Source organism: Hyperolius riggenbachi, chromosome 3 (genome assembly GCF_040937935.1).
Source record: "Hyperolius riggenbachi isolate aHypRig1 chromosome 3, aHypRig1.pri, whole genome shotgun sequence".
Lineage (NCBI taxonomy): Eukaryota > Metazoa > Chordata > Amphibia > Anura > Hyperoliidae > Hyperolius > Hyperolius riggenbachi.
The window spans coordinates 468,281,164-468,304,376 of NC_090648.1; the positions used below are offsets into that span (position 1 = coordinate 468,281,164).

The window sequence follows — 23,213 nt, forward strand, 5'->3', positions numbered from 1 at the left end:
AGTACCCCACCCTGATCTGGTGGCTACAATCTGGTGAGCCGCTCTTTTACTAGAGGTGGTCAGATCACGAGTGAACATTGAGCTTCACGTGCACAGTGGTTACGTGTGTTATATGTAATTATAGCTGAAACAGGATTACACTATATACATGATCTGGTTTCAGGTGCGGAAGCGCGCAGTGGATTATACCTTTATCACGGATTTACAAAATTGAGTACCAAAAAATAAATAGATCCTATCTTCTCACCAGACATGAGTGAGATCAGCCTCTGGCGGGCCTCGTTGGAAGCTCTCGGAGTCCGGATTCGGTCAATCCATTGATATTCTGGGTCCTCATTCACCACCAGCTCCTCCACAAAACCATGGATGACCACAGCACGGTAAGACTTTGGGATAGAGGTGGCTAAAATGTAAAAAATAAATAAAAAGTTTACAAAAAAGTAACAGTACACAGAACAACAGAACAAACCGGCCTGGCAATATCTGCACCTATGCTGGCTGTATAACATTACGCCAATGTCACTGCAAATTAACTGCTCTCACACACTGCTATCTGATCTTTCTGAAATTCCCACTAAATTACTTGTGCTGCTTTTGTTTATTTTCTTTTTTTTTTCTTTTTCGCTCCCCTGTACTAGTGCACTCTTCTGGAACTGAACAAGCATTATAAATCCTAAACTAACCCAAAAGATTGGTACAGAGAATAATATTGCCACATGTGAGCCCAGTTAGGCATAATCAGAACTAGTAGTAGGGTCCAGGGCTGTGGAGTCAGAGAGTCGGAGCAATTTTGGGTACCTGGAGTCAGAGTTGGAGGTTTCATAAACTAAGGAGTTGGATGATTTTAGCACCAAATCCACAGCCCTGGTAAGTATTAGACAAAAGGAGTCAGAGTCAAGGAGTCGGAGCCATTTTGGGCTAGAAATCATGAACTGGTTCAAATGGACAGCACAACTGGGTGCAAAGTTCTAAATCACACAACCGAACCTAATATGTTTCATTCTTAGAGAAAGGCTTCATCAGAGGACCACCAGCATGTAAACAAAAAGTAAAAATAACATCAAAACTAAATCCCCCCACCAGAGACATAAGAGCGGTCATGTATAGGTCTAGTTCATGTCGAAGTTAGGGAAATACCACATTAGTGACATTACTTTATGCTCTCTCTGCGTTGACACTGGTCCACACCTGTCACTTCTATAAACACTACATTTACATACTTGTGCGCCCTTATGAACTTTACTACACACCTAATAAAGGTTACGTTTTGGGTAGCTTCTGGAACCGAACAAGCAGAGCAAATCATTGTTCAATTCTACTTTAAATTCCAACACTTGACAGATCTAAATGCTCCGTCTGGTAGCTGAGTAAAAGCAGATCCTCAGATTTTACATTTTTGTGCATCAATCAATGCTTTTGTAACTAATGATGCTATTATGTTTAAAATATTTGGGCACATGACAAAGTAGTCTGCCTGCTGGAGTTAACAATAGGACATGTGGGAGAGGCTGTTTCTTAGTTTAGAATTATCAGTTGTCAACTCAACAATGCAACAGGGCTGGGCACTGACAGAACCCTGAGAACATCACAGGATAAAGCTCTGGTGTTGCAGGAATGGCTGGAGGAGTGGAACATGACCAGGTGCTTTACAGTTCACCTTGAGGGCCCTTTTCCACTAGCAATCGCTAGCGTTCACGCTGAACGCTAGCGATTGCTGAATCGCAATTACCGGCGATTCCCCGACGTTCGCGGCCGCGATTTTGCTATGCTATGCACTGCATAGCAAAATCGCGGCAATAATCGCTCCGCCGCGCGATCGCGATCCGGTCAAAAACGAATCGCGGTAGTGGAAATGACCTACCGCGATTCCTATGTTAAAAGCAAACTGTAGCGATTTGACAAATCACTAGCGGTTTGCGGTTTTGCGATTAAGCAATCGCAAACGCTGTAGTGGAAAAGGGCCCTAAGTGAGTAAAAAAAAGTCAGATACTTGCCTCAGCAGCTGGAAGCCTGTAAGAGGTCCAAAGGACACTTGAAGAGCCCATTCTTCCAACACATGGTCCCTCTATCTTCACGCTGCATTTCCAGCTGTGTGCAGGACCGGGCAGCGCGAGTAATGTCTGTGTATGCCCAGTAGACTGAAGTGGCTATTACACATATTTTACCTCCGTGAGTGAGCGCTTTATTCTATTGGCTATACGCGGACCTTAGTTGTGCATGCCCAGTCTGGATGTGCTTGTCCACACATGGATCCGACTGGCAAGATTTAAGTAAGTATAGAGCAGTGATGGCTAACCTTGGCACTCCAGCTGTGGTGGAACTACAAGTCCCATGAAGCATTGCAATACTCTGACAGCTCTAAGCATAACTCGGGGAGGCAGAGACATGATGGGATTTGTAGTTTTGTCACAGCTGGAGTGCCAAGGCCATCACTGGTATAGAGGGACCCTGCACTGCAATGGTGAGCTGTGGAAGCATCCAGGAAGAGGCTTCACACTGTTGAGGTAAGCATCTAACTTTTATCTTTAATTCACTTCAGGTATATCAGATAACTAGTCACAAGCAAAACATTATCCTAATAAGCCAATGTCCACTGGCCCCACAAAAGAATTACATTTAGATAATCACTCACCTCAGTTTTTCCATTTTTGGGTCAGTGGTTTTTGTTCTTAAAGAGAGTCTGAAGCCTAATAAAATACTTCTTTTCACCTTCTACTTATGTTCAGCAATGTCAGCAGTCCTGAAACGCCACAGCCCCGCAGCAGAACGATGCCTCTATACCCCCGAAATCCCCGGGGCAAAAATCGGGGAGCACTTCCTGAAAGAGGCAGAGCTTAGCGCTGTAGCTCTGCCTCTACTGTAGTCAATATCCGCTGATCTCCGCCCCTCCCTGCCCCTCTCAATCTTCTTTCACAGAGAGGGGTGGGGAGAGGCGGAGATCCGCACTAAGATTGACTTCAGTAGAGGCAGAGCTACAGCGCTAAGCTCTGCCTCCCCGGGCAGCAAAATCCACGACTTAGTCGTGGATTTTTGCCCCGGGATTTGGGGAGTATAGAGGCATCGTTGTGCCACAGGACTGCACCGTTTGAGGACTGCTGATATTGCTGAACATAAGTAGAAGGTAAAAAGAAGTCTTTTATTAGGCTTCAGAGTCTCTTTAAAGTTTATTCCACTTACCATTCAATAAAAATGTATTTTCCTACTTTTTATTACACATACAGTTACCATATTTGCTTTTGTGCACAAGTATGATTGTCTGTTTGCAAATTACAAGTTCCCAAAGTACAGTTTACCTGCTCTGAAAGCTGCCATTGCATTTTATTGCATAGCTGCTGTATTTATATATAATACTGTAATGTATCTAGTGATCACTTCTCAGCTCTCTGCTTCAACAGCAAGGAGAGCTCACAGTTAGGAATGTATGTATACTAATTGTAGCAGACAAAGGAATGTAAACAAAATATAATGTTATCACCTCTGCAGATGTGGCAGCAAACTTTCCATTGAAGAAGAAATAGCTGTGTTTAACGGTTTTAACTGTTTGAATGCTGTTCTGCTACAATTTTTTGTAGTAGTCGACTTTATGCTGTAAATAATCTTTTAGAGCTAAGAAGAAATGCTACGTTTCATACGACTTTAACATAACAGATAATGAAGCAGATTCTATACAGATAAGCACAAAGCTCGGCCCCTGAGAACTGCAGAGGTCTAAGAAAATATCAGTGCCTGGAGATGGGCTGGAAGAGTCTGGAGATACATTATCTTCATCCAGATGTAGGGGCTACTCACTGCAGAAAAACTTGACACCACAGGAAGATTGTCGGAAGCGATTCAAGTCATTGAAGAGATCCACCTTCACCACCACGTTGATCTCCCCCCGAATCCCTGCAGGCAAGACAAGGAATAACACAGAGCATATGAGAGAAATAACAAAACAGCTGCGACATTCAGTCTAGCCAAGGAAATTGTGACTTTATAGAGCAACTGTTAGCCATAATATGCCCCCCCCCCCCCAATACACGTAAGTAGATAAGTACTTGCTCTACTTACAAAGCAGATGTATTGCACTATCCATGTTTTGGATTTCATTAATTTTTCAATTTTAACACAAGATTATCCTCGTCCTGGCAGTGGTCATCTTGTGTCCTCCAGGTTAAAGAATCCCCCCCTTTCCTTCCCGCACTGATTCTGAGCACAGCGGGGAGAATAAATGCAGCAGGCACAAACTCACCTACTACTGTATGTAGTTTGAATTGCCTGGTTAGCATCCTTTTGACCCATGTAACAGCCTATCAAGCAATAGAGAATTGATTTTGTATTTTATGCCTAACAGTCACTCTTTAAAGAAACCCTGTAACAGAAAAAAGCGACCCGGGGAGGTACTTACTTCGGGAGGGGGAAGCCTCTGGATTCCATTGAGGCTTCCCCCATCCTTCTCCATCCCACGGTGGTCTCGCTGTGCCCCTCCGAGCGCCAGCCATGTAAATATTTACCTTCCCCGGCTTCAGCACAGGTGCAATACAGGCTCTCGATCAGGCAGAAATAGCCGATCCTAGTCGGGTCCGCTCTATTGCTCGGGTGACTTGCACCTGCGCAGTAGAGTGGACCTGACTGGGATCAACTATTTCCGCCCGATACGGAGCCGAGTGCCACTACTACGCCAGCGCTGGAGCTGAGGAAGGCAAATATTGCAGGTACTACTGCTCCTGCGCCAAAGCCTGATAAATTGTCGGCTGTGGCTTCGGAGGGGCACAGCAAGACCACTGTGGGATGGATGACAGGGTCTCTTTCAAGTAAATCTGAGATGAGCTGATGAGTGCATAGAGTGCACTGTCTGATGTTCACACTGCATGCGTTCCGGACCAGTGCGGTCCGGGACCGCATGCTGCACGCATTTTTTCCCGAAACACGCGGCTGACCCATTCACTTCAGTGAATGGGATCAGCCACGCAACGCATATAAACGCGTTCATATGCGTTGCGTTACGTTCACATGGCCGTCCACATTTTCTGATGTGAACAGGGCCTAAGTTCCAGTTTACATTTTTTTTACTGCTTAGGGTCCCTTTAATGTTTACATTTTTTTTCTGGAAAGCTCGAGGTGATTTTCTTTTTCTTGACTGTTAAAGGGAACCTAAACTGAGAAGGAAATGTTTTTTCCTTTTAAAATAATACCAGTTGCCTGACTCTCCTGCTGATCCTGTGCCTCTAATACTTTCAGCCACAGCCCCTGAACAAGCATGCAGATCAGGTGCTCTGACTGAAGTCTGACTGGATTAGCTGCATGCTTGTTTCAGGTGTGTGATTCAGCCACTACTGCAGCCAAAGAGATCAGCAGGACTGCCAGGCAACTGGTATTGTGCAAAAGGAAACATCCATATCCCTCTCAGTTAAGGTTCCTTTCAAAGTGTAATTACAGTCTGACATACAAAGACATACATTAAAACTAGTACTATCCTATTTGCCCCATTACTATGGGATGTCATTGCACAGTCAGAATTTATAATCAAATTCATTCCAACATTTTTGGTGAGGGGGATTCTGTGTGCTATGCTTACAGAGCTGCTCAGTCACCGATTTCGGCAGGAAAACTCTTTGTTGTCTTTGCTCAGTTTTATCAGCAAATTGTCTGGGGAAGTTCCACGACAGTGATACGTTGACATGTAATTGATAAGATTCCCAGCAAAGGGAAACACAGTCTATTGACCTTTTCAGAACACTATGTCATCTCTGTCCCTTGTAGCTCCTCTAAGGCCCCCCCCCCCATGCCTCCACTGTCCCCCTCTGTGTCACCTCTATTCTCCTGTGCCTTTTGTGTCCCCTTCTATGCCACTTTTGTGTCCCCCCCCCACTGCTTCACCTCTGTCCCGCTGCTCCCTCAGCGTCCCTCTTTGTGCTACCTCTGCCTCCACTGTGTTTTTCTATACCACGTCTGTAGTTCTACTTTAACCCCTTCGGGACCAGCACCCTCTGCCCCCTTAAAGGGACTCCGAGCAGTGCAGAAACTATGAAAAGATGCATATTATTTTAAAGCTCTCTTTCTCCTTTTTCCAATGATATATAAATCACCTCCCTACACCTTTTAGTTTTCGCTATTTTCGCGATTGAAACTGCCACGGTTGTGATTTCGATTGCGAAAATAGAGAAAACTAAAAGGCGTAGGGCGACGATTTAGGGATCGTCACAAAGAGGAGAAAGAGAGCTTTAAAATGATATCCATCTTTCCATAGTTACAGTGTATTACACAGGCCGATTTTTTTCCTAAAGTCAGCAGCTCCATTCTGCTGAATGGAGCTGCTGACTTTGAGAAAAAGTCGCCCTGTGTAATACAATGTAACTATGGAAAGATGGATATCATTTTAAAGCTTTCTTTCTCCTCTTTCTGACGACCCCTAAATCGTCGCCCTACGCCTTTTAGTTTTCTCTATTTTCGCGATTGAAATTGCGACCGCGGCAATTTCAATCTCGAAAATATCAAAAACGAAAAGGCGTAGGGTGGCGGTTATATATCATTGGAAAGAGGAGAAAGAGAGCTTTAAAATGATATGCATCTTTCCATAGTTTTTGCACTGCTCGGAGTCTCTTTAAAGAGAACCAGAGACGAAGCACCCTCATGTATTTTATTACATTTATCAGTGGGAACATGACAGTAAACACCTACCCTGCTTTTAGTTTCATTCTTATCTGCTTAATTAGTCTATTAGCAGCTGTGATAAGAATCCCCGACTGGCTCAGTCTAGGTTTGACCTGGAATCATTATAGCTGAGTCACTCTTCTGTGGAGTCTTTTCAAGCCCAAGCCTGCCACCTCCTGGATCAGATTTCCTGCTTTGCATACTGAGAGCTGTGATCTCCTGCTGAGAGAGAATCTCTAAAACAGACAAGTGTGGCTGCAATATGATCCCTGTGTGCTCTGTGTGCACTAGATAATGATGATGACTGCAGTTTCATTCCTATGATAGACACTTCCTACAGGCAGCTGCACATCATACCAAAATGAAAGCACACAGATGAAAGGCTGCAGCAGCCTAGTCTCATATAGCCTAGACAGCACATCCAGAACAACTCATAACCCGGAAGCAGAAGGGATATGAGCCGGCGGCCATATTTGATTTTTCCTGGAGCAATAGTGGATAAAAACACCAAAAAAGGCACACCAGAGCGGCGAAATTATCAGGTAGAGCATTTATTCTTTACAAGCTATCGACTGATATGTTTATTTTGTTTGAAACGTTCATCTCTGGTTCCCTTTAAGGACCAGAGGGTGCTGGTCCAGCAAACCGCCGCTTCCCGATGAATCGCCGCAATAATTTGTCGCTCCCTCCGGACACGCCGCTCTTTCCCCACCGTAGGCTGCTCTCTCTGCCGTCGCTATGACGGCAGAGCACTGTGCGCCAGTCAGGAGCCGCTTTCATTGGCTCCTGACCCTGTCACTCCATGTAAGCCAATGGGAACGGCTTACATGAATGACAGGGCCAGGAGCCAATGAAAATGGCTTCTGCCCTGCTCACAGTGCTCTGCCATCATAGAGGCAGCAGGGCAGCACATTGCAGTGGGGGCAGAGCGGACAGAGCGGCGGGGACGGGCGGTCAATGGGACCGCAGCGCCCCCTGCCCGCCATAGATTCGTACTCGCTCGGTCCGCAGGTAGTTAAAGTCCAAGTAAAAAAAAACAAAAAAACAAGCAAAAACAATATGAATCGTACTGGCAGTTTTAATGTGGTTGCCTATTGACGTTCTACACTCACCTAAAGGATTATCAGGAACACCATACTAATACCGTGTTTGAACCTCTTTCGGCTTCAGAACTGCCTTAATTCTACATGGCATTTATTCAACAAGGTGCTGAAAGCATTCTTTAGAAATGTTGGCCCATATTGATAAGATAGCATCTTGAAGTTGATGGAGATTTGTGGGATGCACATCCAGGGAACGAGGCTCCCGGTCCATCACATCCCAAAGATCATCAAGATTGTCATGTTCAAGAAACCAATTTGAAATGATTCGAGCTTTGTGACATGGTGCATTATCCTGCTGGAAGTAGCCATCAGAGGATGGGTACATGGTGGTCATGAAGGGATGGACATGGTCAGAAACAATGCTCAGGTAGCCCCTGGCATTTAAACAATTCCCAATTGGCACTAAGGGGCCTAAAGTGTGCCAAGAAAACATCCCCCACACCATTACACCACCACCACCAGCCTGCACAGTGGTAACAAGGCATGATGGATCCAAGTTCTCATTCTGTTTACGCCAAATTCTGACTCTATCCAGACTCATCAGACCAGGCAACATTTTTCCAGTCTTCAACTGTCCAATTTTGGTGAGCTCGTGCAAATTGTAGCCTCTTTTTCCTATTTGTAGTGAAGATGAGTGGTACCTGGTGGGGTTTTCTTCTGTTCCCAGTAACTGAGCAGATTTTGAAATACTCAGACTGGCCCACCTGGCCCCAACAACCATGCCACGCTCAAAATTGCTTGAAGGGGTTCTGTAGAGGGGGCTGAGGATAAAAAACGCCACTTACCTGGGGCTTCTATCTGCCCCATGTAGCAGTAATGTCCCACGCCGTCGTCCTCCGATCCGCCGTTCCCCGCCGCCGGAACTGGGCAATTATTCGTCTGACATAGCCGAATAATGCACGCTGCCTCTCACGTCATCGGAAGCTTATTGCGCAGGCGCAGTACGAAGTTTTCTTGTACTGCGCAGTAAGCTTCCGATGACGCGGGGGCGGGAGTGAGCAGTTGCGCGGCCATGGCCACACAGCCGCAGTTGGACGGCATGCAGCGCTAGACCAGGGCCGGCGGCAGGAAACTGCAAATCGGAGGAGGACGGCGTGGCACATTACTGCTACATGGGGCAGACAGAAGCCCCAGGTAAGTGGCGGTTTTTATCCTCACCCCCCCCCCCCCCCCACACACACACACACACACACACACACACCCAGAACCCCTTTAAATCACCTTTCTTTCCCATTCTGACATTCAGCTTGGAGTTCAGGAGATTGTCTTGACCAGGACCACACCCCTAAATGCATTGAAGCAACTGCCATGTGATTGGTTGATTAGATAACTGCATTCATGAGAAATTGAACAGGTGTTCCTAATATTCCTTTAGGTGAGTGTAAATGATAATTTCATCAAGTTTCCATAATAGTCTCAGCTGTGACCACACATCCAGATTTCAGACTCAAGTGTGTTTATTTTGCAAAGCCTGATGGAAGCTTAGTGTTGCATTTCATACCATTTGTGCTTTGTAATGCAGAAGTGACTGATTTGAACACTGAATTATACATCTATCGTCTGTGTATCTTCAGGGACCTACTGGGGCTGGCTTTGGAAGACACGAATGTCCATTTGTAGATCACACAGCCTTACGCCTCTTTACAATGTTTTAGCACAATGCAGGTGCTCAGTTCCTGTTCTATGCATAAACAACACAGTGTCATTTCTTACCATGGATGGTATCATAGATGGGAAACCAGCCAGAGATGACAGTAGCTGCTTCGGTGTAAAGCAAGGGGTCAATATCAATGTAGACCTTTCCAATGGCATCATTGGCACTGTACGTGTCATGGTCCAGGACTGTGATCTGAAGCGGCTCATCCTGCAAGTCTTCATCATCCACCTGCCAACACAGCACAACCAGTGAGGGGTTAAAACTCCCATTCAACTCTGCAGGATAAAAAGCGCCTCATCCTGAAAGACAACTCACCTCAAACTTAAACCATTCGGAGTTCCACTGTGGGTTGAGAGATTTAGGGTACACGTCTGTCTTAAAAGTAGTATTAGCAAACTTCACCTGTGTAAAGAAAAGTAGGACTGATTATAATGAGTAAGGAGAAAATGTATGTTGGTGTGGGTTTCCTCTGGTCACTGAGGTTTCCTCCCACACCCCAAAACACACTGATAAGTTGAAGAGGAACTTTAACTAAGTTGATACCCCGTATCCCATAAGAAATCTTTACCTCATCTCAAACAGATATTCAGGGATAACTGTATGGCTGATATTGTGGTGAAACTCCTCCCAAAGTGTGATGTCAGGACCACGGTCATGACAGTGTGGCTGTCTGTGAACCTTCTTGCATTGTAGGAAATAACAGCTGTTTCCAACTGCCAAGCAATCAGTATCTCCCTTTGCAGAATGTTCGATTACTGAGAGTTCTATGCACAGACATCACATGACAGGACTAATGATGTCGCCATTTGTCATAAATTTCAGAATGTAAATCATGAAGAGGAAAGATTTTACAATTGTCAAACACTAATCCTCTGTAATAACCTCAATGTGTCGCTGCATCCAGCTGTCCCTGTTATTTGCTACTGCGCATGTGCGCAGTACGTACAGCTGGATGGGACCAAGGAGCGAGCAAGGTAGGCGGGCGGGTGCAGGGGTGCACGACGGTTGCGTGTGCGCGCGACGGGGCATGCGCACTGGCGGTGGCGGCGGTAGAAAAAAAGACCTAGAGCCTGTTTTTAAACTAGTGATTTATAAATGAATATTGTGGGGAAAAAAAATAAATAAGCAATTTTAATCACTACAGTTCCTCTTTAAATTGTCCATAAACTGTGACAGGGACATTCGATTATGATAGGAATTAGAATATTGTGTAGTGTATGGGTACTTTGAAGGTTTGTAGAGAAGAATAAATGGTTTGGCACAGCCTACTTGATTCCAGATAAAAGAGCTTTATTGAACGTGGCTCTTATGCATGCAGCAAAAGTTGCTTCATCAGCATGACACTATGACACTAAAATACCCATTTAGAAGTGGATCAGGCTGTGGGGCAGTGTGGGAGCGACGGCCCGCCTAACGTCCGTTTTGCACTTTCAGCGTCTTAAGAGGCTAATGTGTACTTTAAAGGGGCACTGTGGCGAACTTTACGCTATTCTAATATCCCTACTATCAGTTGTGTAGCAGTTACAGCATTCATTTCTCCAAAAGGGAAAAAATACCTGCAAGTAGCATTTTTTTTTCCTCACGAAACAGCGGATCTCCTGTCAGTAGCTCAGCAGCAGCTGACATGTTCTCCCCTGCACACACATTGCTTAACCTAACTGCCATCTCCCTTCCTTGCCGCTCTCACCGGGGATGCCCTTCTGTGCCATCTCCCTTCCTTGCCTCACTTGGCAGGGATGCCCCTCTGTGTAACTGATTATTTGTCTTTTGCTCACACAAACTTTTTGCCGATGGAAGCGGTTAGCAGGCGGCATTACATTCAGAAGTAAAATGTGTGAATTTGTCGCAAGCCAGAACTGAATTTGCAAAGTATTGGGTATCAGGCAGAATAACTGTATTATAGCTTCTATTATAAACTTCGGTTTCAAAAGTGTTACTTGGCTTTTAGTTGAGGCATTAGTGATGTGGTAACAATTCTGAAATTCTTCCCTCCAGAAGCAGAAAACTAAAGGTAGCCCAGCCATACATTAAACGATTTAGACAGTCGATCGTGCGAGAGAGAGAGAGAGGGAGGGAGGGGTTTGGGGGGAGAGAGAGAGAGAGAGAGAGAGAGAGAGAGAGAGAGAGATCTCACTCTGATCAATCTGATCAAAAAGAGATCTGTTGGGTGCCATAAACCAATGGCCGATTCCCAATTGATTTCAGCATTAAATCTTTTGGGAATCAGCCAAGTGACAACACCTCATCGCTCCCAGCCAAGTCCCCCCTAATGTAGACATACCTACTGTACCCCCCCCCCCCCCCCCCCCATGCATTTACAATTTACCTGTGCGGTGTCAATTGCTGTCTCCGCACTCTTCTTCCTCATTTGCGCCCCACATCACATGCATCCCATATGGAATACACTGGCAACTACATGGGGCGCAAATAAAGAGGAAACGTTCGGAGACAGTGGCTGACACCGGATAGGTAAACAATTGGTGGACTGTGTTGGGGGGGAGTTCCGTCACTTTTGCGGTTTGTGGTTATCACATGCCGTTACCACTGAAAACCCGATCAACCATGTAGGCCACGGACATAGTGGCCATGTGACAAATGTGGAAACCCAGGCAGGCATCTGATCTCCACCATAAATGAGAGGGATTTGGGCTAATTGGGAGGCAATAACATATTTTGTTAAGTGAGGAACAGAGAGGCCACCATCAGTTTTATGCAAAAACATACAAGATTTAGGAATGCGTGGTTTTTTATGACCCCAGATTAAGGAGAAACATTTTTGGGGTAGTGAAATTATGTCTTTTTGCAAAAGAGGGATGGGAAGCACTCTGAAATAATAGGTTAATTTAGGGAGGAGGGGCAGCTTGAACGCTGCTATGCGTCCTGTCCAAGATAATTTATAGGTGCGCCATAAATCTAAGTCTCTGAGCAAACCAGGTATGACCCGTGCATAATTCCACTCGTATAGTTTGGAATTGGAATTGCATATATTGACACCCAGATATCTGAGGAAGTGTGGGTGATATTGAACTTTGAATGTAGATGCAATTTGTGTGATCTCATTGCAAGGAATATTACACAAGATAATTTCTGTCTTATCTACATTAACTTTTAACCCAGAGACTTCCTCAAATTTCTTAAGAGCTTGTAATAGGCATGGAATAGTTGTAGAGGGATTTTGAATTGTCATTAAAATATTGTAAGCAAACATGCTAAACTTAGGTTGCAATTTGCCCAAATCATAGCCCTGAATGCTCGAGTCCTGACGCAAGTGCGAGGCCAAACGTTCCATGGCTAATGCGAATAAAGCTGGCAACAAGGGGCAGCCCTGACGGGTTCCTCTATATATATTAATCGTTGCAGGAGACTCACATGGCATTTTAAGTGTTGCTGAGGGTTAGGAGTATAATTGTTCAACCAAGTTGTGAAAGGTGCCTGAGATGCCCAATGTTCTGGCCGTCGCCAGGAGGAAGGACCAGGTGATGCTGTCAAAGGCCTTTTCAATGTCTAAACTGAGGACAACTAGAGGTTTTTTGTGGATAGTGGCATGTTGGATTAATAGTAGCGTACGTCTGATATTATCAGAGGCCTGGCAGTTTTGTATGAACCCCACCTGATCCCTCCTCACTAATCCAGGTAGAAGTTTATTGAGGCGCGCAGCCATGATTGCAGTGAGTATTTAATAGTCTTGATTTAGTAGTGATATAGGCCGGTAGTTTTTAGCTTGTAATGAATCTTTGCCTGGCTTGGGGATGAGAGTAATTTTAGCTTCTAGAAATTCTGGTGGGGGCTTATGGGATGATTTAGCTAGAAAGTTTAATGATTTGGTTAATGGGGTTACTAATAAGTCTGTGAATTTTTTATAGTAGGTCGAGGTGTAGCTGTCTGGCCCAGGGGCCTTCCCTTTTTTGAGAAATTTAATGGTTTCAGAGACTTCTTCCTCAGATATTTTGGCGTTGAGGGATTTGATGGCTGTAGTAGTAAGTTTAGGAAGGGAGCTTTGCCTTAAATATTTTGTGGTTTCTAATAGATGATCACTTTCAGGCTTGTTGAATAGTTTAGAATAGACTGAGTGGAAGGTTTGGTAAATTTTAGAGGGATCACTGGTAATTTGTCCACTACTTAATTGGATCTTGTGAATAGCGTTGATCCTTTCCTGTTGTCTTAATTTTCTGGCTAGCCAGGCATCAGGCTTATTTATATACTTATAATAGCGTGCTTTTGTCCAGGTGAGAGCTTTCTCTACGTGCCTATATAAGATTATGTCTAATTGGAGCCGAAGGTCTGAGATTTGTTTAGCGAGATATCTGCTAGGGGATTGCTGATTTATTAGTATGAGTCTATGAAGCCTGTGCTCCAGATTAGCTTGAGATTCAGTATTTTTACGGCTTCGAGTTTTGGCTGCATTAATTAGGTGGCCCCTAATCACCGCTTTATGGGCTAGCCAGCAAGTGAGGGGGGATACTTCTTCTGAGTCATTTTCAGAAAAGTAGTACTGTATTTTTTCAGTAATATCTGATGCAATTGAACGGTCCAGTAATAAAGATTCGTCTAATCTCCAAGTGCGTTGGAGTTTCAGAGAAGAATTCAAGTCAAGCCCGAGTAGAAGGACATCGTGGTCTGACCAGGCAGCATAAATATGTCTAAGAAATAAAAGGGCTCTGATTAAGGTGGTTGAGATGATAATGTGATCTATCTTGGAATAAGAATTGTGAGGAGGGGAGAAGTAAGTATATCCTCGTTTGCTAGCATAGAGTTCTCTCCAAGAATCAGCTAGGGATGCTGTGTGGAGGGATGAGTTTAGTGAGGCTCTCTGAGATTTTGAAAGTTTGTCGGAGGAATTATTACACTTATCAAGTGAGTCATTTAGTGTTAGATTAAAATCTCCACACCAGATAATTTGTGTATTAAAAGACAAATCAATCTTATTAAAAATGAGCTGAAAGGTTCGGAAGGCTGATTCAGGTGGGGAATAGCTATTAATAAGACATAATTGTTGTGTGTGAAGGGTGGCTTTTAAGATAATAAATCTGCCTTCTTTGTCTATGATTGAATTTGAGATTTCAAGTGGAAGGGAATTATGGATCAGGACAGCCACACCCCAACGTTTAGTAGGAGCATTTGATAAGTATGATTTTGAGTAATGGTGGGAAAGGTAGCGTGGGAAGGAAGATGCCGAGAAGTGAGTCTCCTGCAAACAAATTATATCAGGTTTATGTTTTTGGTAGTCTAGGAACGCTTTTTTCCTCTTCTGCGGGATATTAAACCCCCTAACATGATGTGACAAAATCGTCAGAACCATTGATATGGTGGGGAAGCAATGCTGAACTATTAGGAGAAATGTGTGAGACCACATGAGATAAAGAGCATTTAACCCTATTGGAAGTAGAGCATATGAAATTACCCTGGATTTGAGTGTGGGAAGTTTCTAGGGTGACCTATAACAAGACAGGCCGCACTAGGACGTCACTTAGTGACATGAAGTAAAGCCAAAGGAGGTACATGATCCCCTTTTAGACCTCTTCAGAGGGACAACATAGCCTGACAGTCAGGAACAGGGCCCAAAATAATATAAACTTTGGCATCACCGACCCCAGCATAAGAGCGTGGGCGTGACCCGGACCCGAGATAAGAGAAAATAGTAGTGGTCGTAAAATCCCGAGGCAGGCCCGGGACGGATGGAGGCCCATGAAGATGGGGGGGGGGGGGGGGGGGGGGGCACACCCCGCCCGAGGGCGAAGCCAGCCCCCCCCCCCCAGGGCCCCCAGCCCACCCGAGCAGGCCCCGCACAAGCCAAAAATGTAGGTCGAGTCCCCAGCCAGACCCAAGCATTAGTTACAACAGTATTAATCATAGCTCTATAGACGTCAATTTTCCAGATTGTAGGTCACCCAGGAGCCCTTGGGGCAGGCCCGAACCCGGGGACCCGGAGGGTGCGGGGGGAGCAGGGGGACATGCCCCGCCCTCGAGCGAGACCCGTCCCCCGTCCCCCCCACCCCCAGCACCTGAGTTCACAAGCAATGAAATTATAACTCCATAATAAGTTGGTATGCAAATACAAAGTGCAAGTAGCTAATGTGGCCTTCTAAAATCACAGTTAAGTGTAGATGGAAGATTAGGCGGGTCATGCCAGAACGCTCAATAAAGGTTCCAAATGAGCTAGGGGTGACCTTTGCAAAACAATCGTTCAACTTTGAGCACATACGTGGCAAAAACCATACGGCTGATGATCCTTAAATCAAAAGAAAGTGAACTTATGGACCGTAAAGAGAGTACCCGGGGTAAAAAAGTGCGGGAGTAGTGTAGCAGTCATCTCAGCGAGAGGTGTCACAGCGGGCCTCAGTGATCAGATCAGGCTTGAATAAAGAGTAAAAAAATTCAAAACTGGAATAAAAAAAAAACAGTGGTTATAAAGGAACAATGAAAGCCATGGCTGGTATTAGCAAGTCACGAGCTGGGTGACCGACGGGCCACCTCAGACCACTCTCTCCGAGGCCTGGGGCCTCGCTGTGGTAGTGGGAGAGCTTCGGGTACCTCAACTCGAATGTTAGCTTCTTCGAGCACAGACTTACCCTCCTCCAGGGTTTTAATGGAATGGGAGCAGTTCTCCAAGGTGAAGTTCAGGGCAAACGGAAAGTTCCACCGGTAGCGTATTCTTTCGCGAGTAAGTGATAGAGTTATCGGTCTGAGCTGCCTTCTCCTATGTAGGGTGACCGGAGACAATTCCGCATAGATGTGGATGGATGAGGGAACCCCCGGAAGGTCCTCGAGGTCTCTGGCGGCCATCATAATCTGTTCCTTCATTTCTCCAAAATGTAGTTGTAAGATAACATCTCGTGGGGTGTTTGGGGTTTTCGGTTTTCCCAGGGCTCTGTGTATGCGATCGAACCGCCACATCTCTGGGTCGACTTGTGGGAGTAATGCAGAGAACAGATTGACGGCTACCTCTTTGATGGCTCCGGAGGATTTGGGGAGGCCGCGAATGCGAAGGTTAGAGCACCTGGCTCGATTTTCGTAGTCCTCGAGCCTGGTCTCCACGGCCTCAACCCTTGTTTCTAGATCATCGATACGCTTCTTGTCGTCGCTAAGTGCATCTGCCGCAGAGTCCATGCGGTTCTCAAGAACTCCCATCCTCTGGCCTACCTTGTGTAGCTGAGCCGTGATGTCTTTCACTGCCGTGGCTAGCTCAGTGTTGAGCATTTTGCCTATGTCGGCTAGTAGTTCCTGCCTGTCCCATGGGGGTGATTGCTGGGCGTCTCGGGGGGGGGGGGGGGGGGGGGGTGTTCGCAGGGATCCATCCGTCTGGCACTGCTTCGTTTTGGTAGAGGGTGGCGAGTTGTTGCGTGAGGCAGAGCCGTACGCCATCTTGGAAGAGCTCCGCGTAGAAGCCTGGGAGAAGAGAAGTGCTGACAAAGTCCCCTGGGAGCGTGTTTTTTTTGCTTTTTGCAGATCGATTCCCCTTCTGTGTCATATCATGCAGGTTAGGGTGCAAGTAGGGGGTCGTAGCATCCATGCTAGTTGTAATAGAGGGCCTTTCGCTCCGGACCGTCAGCGGAGCTCACTCAGGACATGTCATGCCTTGTGAGCGCCACGCATGCGCCCTCTTTATTTCCTTTTAAAACAATACCAGTTGCCTGGCAGCCCTGCTGGTCTATTTGGCTGCAGCAGTATCTGAATTAAGCCAGAAACAAGCATGCAGCTAATCTTGTCAGATCTGACAATAATGTTAGAAACACCTGATCTGCTGCATGCTTGTTCAGTGTCTATGGCTGAAAGTATTAGAGGCAGAGGATCAGCAGGATAGTCAGGCAACTGATATTGCTTAGAAGGAAATAAAAATGGCAGCCTCCATATACCTCTCGCTTCAGTTGTCCTTTAACCAATGGGCTAGATCACACTTGAATGCAGATTTTGTGCGCAGAAAAAAAACTGACATCTTGCGCAATTTGTCAGTTTTCTCTATAACTTACAATAGCTGCTGTAAGGCAGGGGTCACACTTGTCTTTCCGTTTTCTAAAAAGTATAGGATTGTACTGTGCAGGCGCAGAACTGCTGCGCAGTACAGACCTGATGGCGTTGGCCAGACCACGTGAACCGCGCAGTGGAACGCAGAAGAAGCCGCCCGGGAAGCCGACCTGGCAAGATCGGCTTCTGCAGCAGAGGACACCGGGAGCCACCAGAGATGCGGCGAGGGCACAGGACGGCTGCCAGGGACTGGAGGAAGCCCCAAGTAAGTGGATTTTGTTTTTTAACCTCTTGAGGACCGCAGTGTTAAACCCCCCTAAAGACCAGGGCATTTTTAATTAAATTGGCCACTGTAGCTTTAAGGCCAAGCTGCAGGGCCACACGACACAGCACACAAGTGATTCCTCCCCCTTTTCTCCCCACCAGCAGAGCTCTCTGTTGATGGGATCTGATCGCCCCCCCAGATGTTTGTTTATTTGTTTATTTATGTTTATGTGGGGTTTTTTTTACAATTTTTTTTTTTTTACTGTCTTGCACTCCCCCTTCCCTCCCCCCGCCAGCCAATCCCCGAGATCAGCTGTCATAGGCTTCAGCCTATGACAGCCGATCATCCCTGTGCCTTTGGAGAAGACAGCCGTATCACACGGCTGTCCCCAGTACATCGCTGCTGCAGATCGCAGCACTGTACTAGTACTTAGGCGATTCGCCGTCTCTACTGAAGGCGGGGTGGAGCTCCGCCCCCCGAGCAGGAGATGTGCGCGCAGCCTGCGCACGCTCTCCTGCAATACAGAGCCCCAGGACTTTACGGCAATCGGCGCTCCTGGGGCTGCCTCCGCGGCCACACCCACCGGCGTGATGCAGTCAGCTACAGGTTAATATGCCTGGATGTATCCTTTAAGGACTGGGACCCATTAAAGCGCTTTCAGCTGTGATTTATGCTTTCTAGGAATAGTTGGTGATTCCAAAAGCACTTCGCTGCTGAAAGTGAATGGCCGTGATCCAGGAAATCACAATCGCCTTTTATGCTGCATTTCTGGAGTGATTTCATAAGTGAAACCAGGGCCAAAAATCACTTTTGCTCTGGAAATCGCTCCGCTTTTATGTGTCATAACTGTACTCAAGAGCTTTTTGCAATTGTAAGTGGGTCCCAGGCCTTACAGTCCAGGGCTGTGGAGTCGGTACAAAAATCAGCCCACTCCAACTCCTCAGTTTATGAAATTACTGACTCCGACTGCGGCTATTTGAAATGACTCCGACTCCACAGCCCTTGGCAAAGCTAAAGATTGGTACAAAAATCATCCAACTCCGACTCCTCAGTTTATGAAATCACCGACTCCAAGTACCCCAAAATTGCTTAGACTGCACAGCCCTGTTACAGTGACACCAGAATGTGCCTATTCTCGGAACGAGGCCACACCTTTCAACACAAAGAAATTTAAAACTTTAGGGAAAGGTAAAAAAAAGAGGAGCGGTGAGAATCTGCTGACACAAGCGAAGAAAAATGTCACTCTCCTCTGTGTACACAACATAAAGCAGGGTTGCGTAGGGCTAAAATTCTCAGAAGTAACACATGTGATGATGGATATGTCAGATTTGACTGAGATTATTGAGGAATTATGTGAAGAATGTTCTAATTATTGCACAGAAGACAAGAAAAAAAGGTTGTAATAAATAGCTCACTATAACAAAAAATATACATAAAAAAGGTGCTGGCTTAGCACTTGCCAAATGTTTCTATCTAGGATAAAGGCTGATCATGACAGCTCATCTTGGAGGTAAGCCAACACTTGTCTTCATACAATTTCAAACTGTAATAAATTATTTCTGGGTGGCGCCTCATCTTTCTTGTATCTGCACTATTTTATCCTTTTCTGGAGTGCGACCATCATGAGAGGGAAATCTACATTTCTAAGTATGAGGTATCTGCTCACCTACACTTCCATTGGCTTCATAATGGACAAGCCAGGTTTGGAGTACTGTCGTCAGGGGCGTTGCTAGCCTCAAAGATCAGTGGCAGGTGCCCCGGATCTATTCTGGGGTGACCCAGGATGAGCCAGAGGCAGAGTCAGCTGTGGCGCATAAATGGCAAGCATGCTGGGTGCTGTGGTGCCATGCTGGGCCTGTGATGCCTTTATGGGGGCATACAGGGGAGCTCTGATTCTTTTATGGGGCATGCTGGAAGTTGTGGTGCCTCAACGGGAGGCCTGTGGTAGCATGGGAGGGGGTCCACTAGAAAGTCAGGGAATGCTATGGGGGAACTGCCAGATAACCTGGTGGCAGGCCAGCCTGCCCAGCAGAAAGTCACAATAGCCAGCCCAGAAACCAGGTAACGCTGCCTAGTTATGTTTATACTTTTTTTTTTCAAGTTTTTTTCTTTTCGTATTAATAGTAAGGGGGCTTCATCCAACATTTTGCTGGGCAGGCCTACTGCTGTTAAAGTGGATCCGAGATTCTTTTACTTATTGCATAATTGTGTTCCTTTCATATAGTTTATAGGGCATTCCTCAAGCCAAATACTTTTTTCGTTTTGTTTTAATACTCCAATTCCATATAAACTAAACAAGCCTCGTCCACAGCTCCTTTCGTGCCTTGGCACTGTAGCAAGGGCTTATGGGACCTGAGTCTGGGTAGGAGGAGGAGGAGGTTACTAGTCATTGATTTCAGAGGCAGAGGGGAGGAGAGGGGACTGAATTTACACACAGGCAAGCTGATAGCATCTCCAGCCCTCAGCCTGTGACAATGTGACAAACAGAACATGGCTGCCCTCATTCTATCACAGGAATAAATAATCATAAACTTTTGAAGCTGTTTGCAGCTAGATATGCTGTGTAAACTATCAAAATCTTAGATAAGATATATAGACAAGTTACTTGTTATAGTTAGTTTTTCATCTCGGATCCGCTTTAAGTTCATGTAAATGTGGCTCCACCCATGATCACACCCACATTCTGGTGCGCGACCACACCCATTTTTAGCTGGAGTGCCCAAAGTGCCCCTGGATCTCTTGGAACCCTAGAAACGCTCCTGACCGTCATCTTATCCTTTTATCTCCAAGACAGGTAATTTGGGTGCAGCCATAGACTGCAATGTTAATTGGGGCTATAGCAGTGCCCAGTGCGTACTTGGGGCGTCGGGGTTGTGGGCAGTAGGGCCCAAAGACTTATATCCCCTAGCCGTGAATCGCAGGTGTTTTCCACGTGCGGTTTTGGATGTATCATTGTAGCCTATTGAAATCAATAGGTTGCCTCTGAATAGTGTGTAAGCAAAATAAATAAATAAATAAATAAAATATGCATACTGCAGTTTTCTGCAGCATGCATCTGAATCCCCATAGCTGTGCATGGCACGGCAAAGGGATATGGATGTGAATTCCCATTAGTACGGGTGCCACATCCATTTCTGATACGGACGCGGCAGCCCTGTGGAAATGCACCCTGACATGCAGACAGGGACGGGGAATGTCAGACGTCAACGCAAAAAATAAGTGTAAAACCAGCCTCAATAAAAACATTGAATGTAACAAAAATCTACTGAAAATAAACATGAATTTAAAGTGGACCGGAACTCTTGCACAAGACAGAAAGAAAACATAGAGAAATGCACCCTGTATGTTTCAGAGAGTTTAGCCTGTCTAATTCCCTCTCATGTGTGTCTGATCTCAAGTAAAAAAAAAAGTGCTCAAACTTTGCGTGCGTATTAGTGCATGCAAAGTGACTTTACACGTGCTAAGGGGCTTTTCACTGGCGTGCTAACACTTAGCACCCTTAGTGAATCAAGCCCAATATGTCTGCTTCCATGAATCAGTAAGTAGAAACTGTGCAGATTTATTTTAGGATTTGTATCAGCTGTAACAAAAATGTTTTTGTTTAACCTCCCTGGCGGTACACCGTTTCAATGTCTGCGTCCGCAGGAGGATTTTTGCCTATAAAATGTTATTTATAGTCTTCAGCTAGCACTTTGCTAGCCAAGTATGCCCTCCAAGTGCCTCCGTTCCCCTCTGATCCCCCTGATCACTGCCGGGAATTACCCGTTCGCAATCCCACAAGAGCCGCAGCTTCTCCATGCAGCTTCACTGTCGCTATGGCGACGATCGGACATGATATCATGACGTCATGCGCAGTTCCGATCCTCCCCATAGCGAAGCCGGGAGCTGATTGGGAGGCTGCGCCATCGGGGGATCCCTGGGGGGTACGTATACCGGCGGCAATCGGCAGCGATCAGAGGGGACCGAAGGCACTTGGGGGTGGGCATACTTGGCTAGCAAAGTGCTAGCTGAAGACTATAAATAACATTTTATAGGCAAAAATCCTCCCGGGCCATACGATCCCCTGCGGCGGCTAGCCCGACACTGTGTTGGGCTTACCGCCAAGGAGGTAAAAGGGAACCTCCAGACTAAAAATCTACTCTGCATCACTGAAAAGTCTTGGTGTTTCTTTAACAGTTTCAAGGCATCAGACCTCTGTTTTTCTTACCTAAGCCTCATTTTTAGCTGCACAGAACAAAACTGCCTGGGCATTTTTCCCCTGATGCTGTGCAAAGCTTGATGGGATTTCTGATGTTGTTCTCCTTCTGCAGTTTTGGCGCAATTTTTTTTTTCATTTTGAATTTGAGATTTGAAGCCTAGCGCGCGCAGCTGGAAGGGGTGATCAGGACACAGGACAGCTGGAACTGTGTCTCATGCTCCTTGTCACCTCCTTTCAACCAAAAATATGGCTGCCCCCATGAAAAAGATGGATGCCCCATGAAATAACAAATATTTGCCTGTTCTTTTAAAACAGGGTGGGTAAGAGATTATATTACCTATCTATTTTAATTTACATAACTAATGTAACTTAATGGCAGTATGTTTAGAAATGTTTTTCTTTAAAGGTTATTATGCTGTTGTGTATCTTTTAGAGCAGAGAGGAGGTCTGAGTTCAGGTCCACTTTAAGTAGTTTTTTCTTTTTTTTTTTACTCAGACTTAAATAAGGAAAGACCATTCCTAATGTAATTGAGTGGAAGTAAAACGAGAGTGAGTGATGCGCAAGCAACTGATTTGTACTGCATTGAGCAGAACTGAAGTAGCAGCGGTTTCCTTTTGTGATCAACACTAGAACTGATGTCTAATGCTGGGAATACACGGTACGATAGAGCCATTAGATGGCTCGATTGATAATTTCCGATCACCTGCCGGATCGATTTCGCGCTCGATACCGTGGGCGGGACAATGGAAAAAGATAAGGAAAACGAGCAGAAGATAAAAGAATCGCCCGTGGGCTCAACACACACCATACAATCTTGGTTGTACAGATTTACCAAATCTAAGTAGTATAAGGGTCAACAGATTGAAAATACCTTGAATCATTGATTGGATAAGCTTTTATACTACATGAAAGTGGTAAGATTGAACAACCACGATTGTATGGTGTGTGTTGAGCCTTAGCCTGATCTGCTCATTATCTTACAATGCATGGTCAGCATTCATGCATAACGAGGCTTCTAAAGGCGCGTACACACACCAGACTTTTTTAAACTACGGGTCGGCAGATCATCTCAGCGGATCAGTCAAAATCAGTCTTATCAGTCTGACGACAGCCTGTACTCACATGCAACTGTAGTCAGAACGAGTCTGATGAGCCGTAGTTTGAAAAAGTCAGTCAAGTGTACATGCCTTAAGTACCCTTATTACAAGGTAAACAGCAGTGGTCAGCAATACATGTTCAATTCAATTTTAAGGTACTCCTGAATCGGGAATTAAAGCCCATGGTAGGCTAGATTACCTCCTCCAGACTGTGCTGCTCGTTGTCTTCGGAACCCCCCCACTCCCCCTTCCCAGGTCCTCTTATCTCTGCAGCCATCCGGAAGTTCCTCTGAGCAA

The 23,213-nt window shown here is 45.6% G+C and overlaps 1 protein-coding gene across 8 annotated transcripts in view; it reads right to left on the bottom strand.

Annotated features, from left to right (window-relative positions):
* The window catches only part of C2CD5 (C2 calcium dependent domain containing 5), a 160,064-nt gene that overhangs the window by 127,707 nt on the left and 9,144 nt on the right, over positions 1-23,213 (bottom strand). For all 8 annotated transcript variants that reach the window (XM_068277983.1, XM_068277982.1, XM_068277981.1 and 5 more), the window contains exons 3-6: positions 9,709-9,795; positions 9,450-9,621; positions 3,790-3,885; positions 248-403 (exon numbers count right to left, since the gene is read on the bottom strand). In XM_068277983.1, the coding sequence (XP_068134084.1) occupies positions 248-403; positions 3,790-3,885; positions 9,450-9,621; positions 9,709-9,795 (511 nt within the window). The remainder of the gene's footprint in view (positions 1-247; positions 404-3,789; positions 3,886-9,449; positions 9,622-9,708; positions 9,796-23,213) is intronic.